The sequence below is a fragment of the Charadrius vociferus genome, unplaced genomic scaffold (genome assembly GCF_000708025.1).
Source record: "Charadrius vociferus isolate BGI_N301 unplaced genomic scaffold, ASM70802v2 scaffold12, whole genome shotgun sequence".
NCBI lineage: Eukaryota > Metazoa > Chordata > Aves > Charadriiformes > Charadriidae > Charadrius > Charadrius vociferus.
Window position 1 is genome coordinate 1120413 of NW_009647422.1, and position 2135 is coordinate 1122547.

Here is a 2135-nt window from a genome sequence, read left to right on the forward strand (position 1 = left end):
GGTGGCTGGAAATCAAAACGTGTCTCGTGTCAGAGGCAGTTCCTGATGGGAGGAAAGTTCTCAGGATGACCATGACTGATCCTCTCTCCCCTCAGAGACTTTTTTGGGGTCTTGGCAGAGAGGCTGAGAACTTTAACAACCTCCTCAAGCTATGGTACCACAAAACCTACTAAAAAACGGTATTTTAAATGAAGGGATGGCAGCAGAGAAGGCTGAAATGTTTAGCAGTCGGACTGTATTTTAGATACTTCTGTTTTGTATTTTGTTAGCTTTAAAGTCACTTTGTATTCATCACAGAACGGCTGCAAAACACACTCCTTCCCACCTAACAGGATCACCTGAACATGCTTTTTAAGCTCACCTAAAGGGCCTTTCAGGGTTTGTTGGGTTTCTTCCCTTGTAATTGTAGGTTCTGAATTTTCCATTTAAGACAAAAGGCCTCACTAGTTGCCCTTTTTTCTTGCAGAACAAATACCATTCAAGCCGGAGGAGTACTGCTGTCAGCACACAGAAAGCCTACTGGAGGAAGTAATTACAAAGTGATTTCCCGTTCCAGGAAAATGGTGAGCTGTGACAGTGTTTACCATACAGATTGCTCACGAAGAGAAAGAACTATAACCACATTTCTTCATCTTTAAACTTACCGATTGGTACAAACGGCGTCTCTTTAAATTTCCTTAACAGCTTTGATGTCTGGCTGGTGTCAGTCTCATACTCAGTGAAAACGGATTCCTGACCGGATGACATGGTGGCTGCGAAGACAAAGAATCTCTCTTCAGGTTTTAGAAACACCAAGTTCAGAGAACTTTTAGAAAAAGAAAATCCCTTCTATATTCCACCTGTGACGAATGTCCGTGTAGTGAGGTACAAATACAAGAGCTAGACTCGAGCTGATGAGTGACATACAGATGATTTAAATCAAGCGAAGTGTTGGGAAGCAAGATCATTGCACACTAGAAGAGGTAAGGACAGGAGGAAAAAAAGAAGTAGTGAAGCAACAATTCCTGCCACCCGTTTTCACACCATTACAGATCCCAGCAGCCCCGCACATGTGGCGAGAAGCCACCGAAAGCTTTGGTCACTGCCTGCCTTTCCTTGTCAGCCTTCCATCCTCTACCACACCGCTTGGCTTTCACAGGCTATTCCTTAACAGCCACTCTGACCTCAGAAAAGTTCATTCCTCCCCTTTCCCTCCCTGCCAGGAGCGGCAACCGAAGCACTCTGGGTGGAAAGCATGAACTGCTGCGGAAGGTCAGCCCTACCCAGCACCTCGTCAGCCCCTACTACAGCCAATCCCACTTTGTTCACCGCTGCAGCGGAGTTTCACATTCCCACTGGAGAGCACAGAGTGTAAAACAGCAGCTGCTGAGGAGCCAGAGCGAGCCTTGAAGCCCTCAACAGGCACAGACTCATGCATGGACACATCAGGAAGAAGAGCAGAGGTTTTGTTGCGGCACAGGGGATTTCTCACCTGTCCCCAAGAAAGAAAAAAAAAAAAAGAAAAAAAGAAAAAGCAGCAGAAAGAAGGGGCTCTACACTCATCATCACCCAGCGAGACCACGTGCCAAAACTTGCCAGCTTGTCCCACTGTCCCTGTCACAGGTTACACCAATAGCCGTTCCTTCTCCAGTGCCTGGCATAAGCATCATTCTTCAATTACTGCCCATTTCTGCCAGCACAATTAGCCCAGCAACATCACAAAGGTCTCTGCTAGAAAAATCTCTAGTGGTTTTATTCCAGTTTTGCCATCAATGCACTCAGCAGCAAAATACAGCTCAGACTCCCAGGGAAGCACTCCAAGCTCTTGAAATAAGGCAACAAGAATTTAATTTAAGCACGGGCTAGCGAACACATGCGAGAGATGCGCTTCAAACGTGGCTGTGTTCCCTGGTTATGCAGCATTTTGTGCCCATCCGTTTCAGCAGGCTGACTTGGTTTTGTTAAACTCCACGTGCAAACCGCCTCCTCTGCAGGCCCAAGGATTTGGTCTCTCTGCGCCTGCTACAATTACCCTTATTTGCTAAATATAAGTTATATTTTAGCTCGGCTTATTTGGAGAAGGAAACATGAGAGCGCCCCAGGAGAGGTGGAGACAGCCAGAGGTGAGCCTCGCACGGAAAAAGGGTATTGAGGAG

At 46.6% G+C, this 2135-nt stretch overlaps 1 protein-coding gene across 1 annotated transcript in view; it reads right to left on the reverse strand.

Moving 5' to 3' along the window:
• HIGD1A (HIG1 hypoxia inducible domain family, member 1A) overlaps positions 1 to 747 on the reverse strand; it is a 2724-nt gene extending 1977 nt beyond the window's left edge. Inside the window, exon 1 of the mRNA XM_009880496.1 lies at positions 645 to 747. Within this exon, the coding sequence (XP_009878798.1) occupies positions 645 to 747 (103 nt within the window). The remainder of the gene's footprint in view (positions 1 to 644) is intronic.
• Positions 748 to 2135: the final 1388 nt, after the last annotated feature.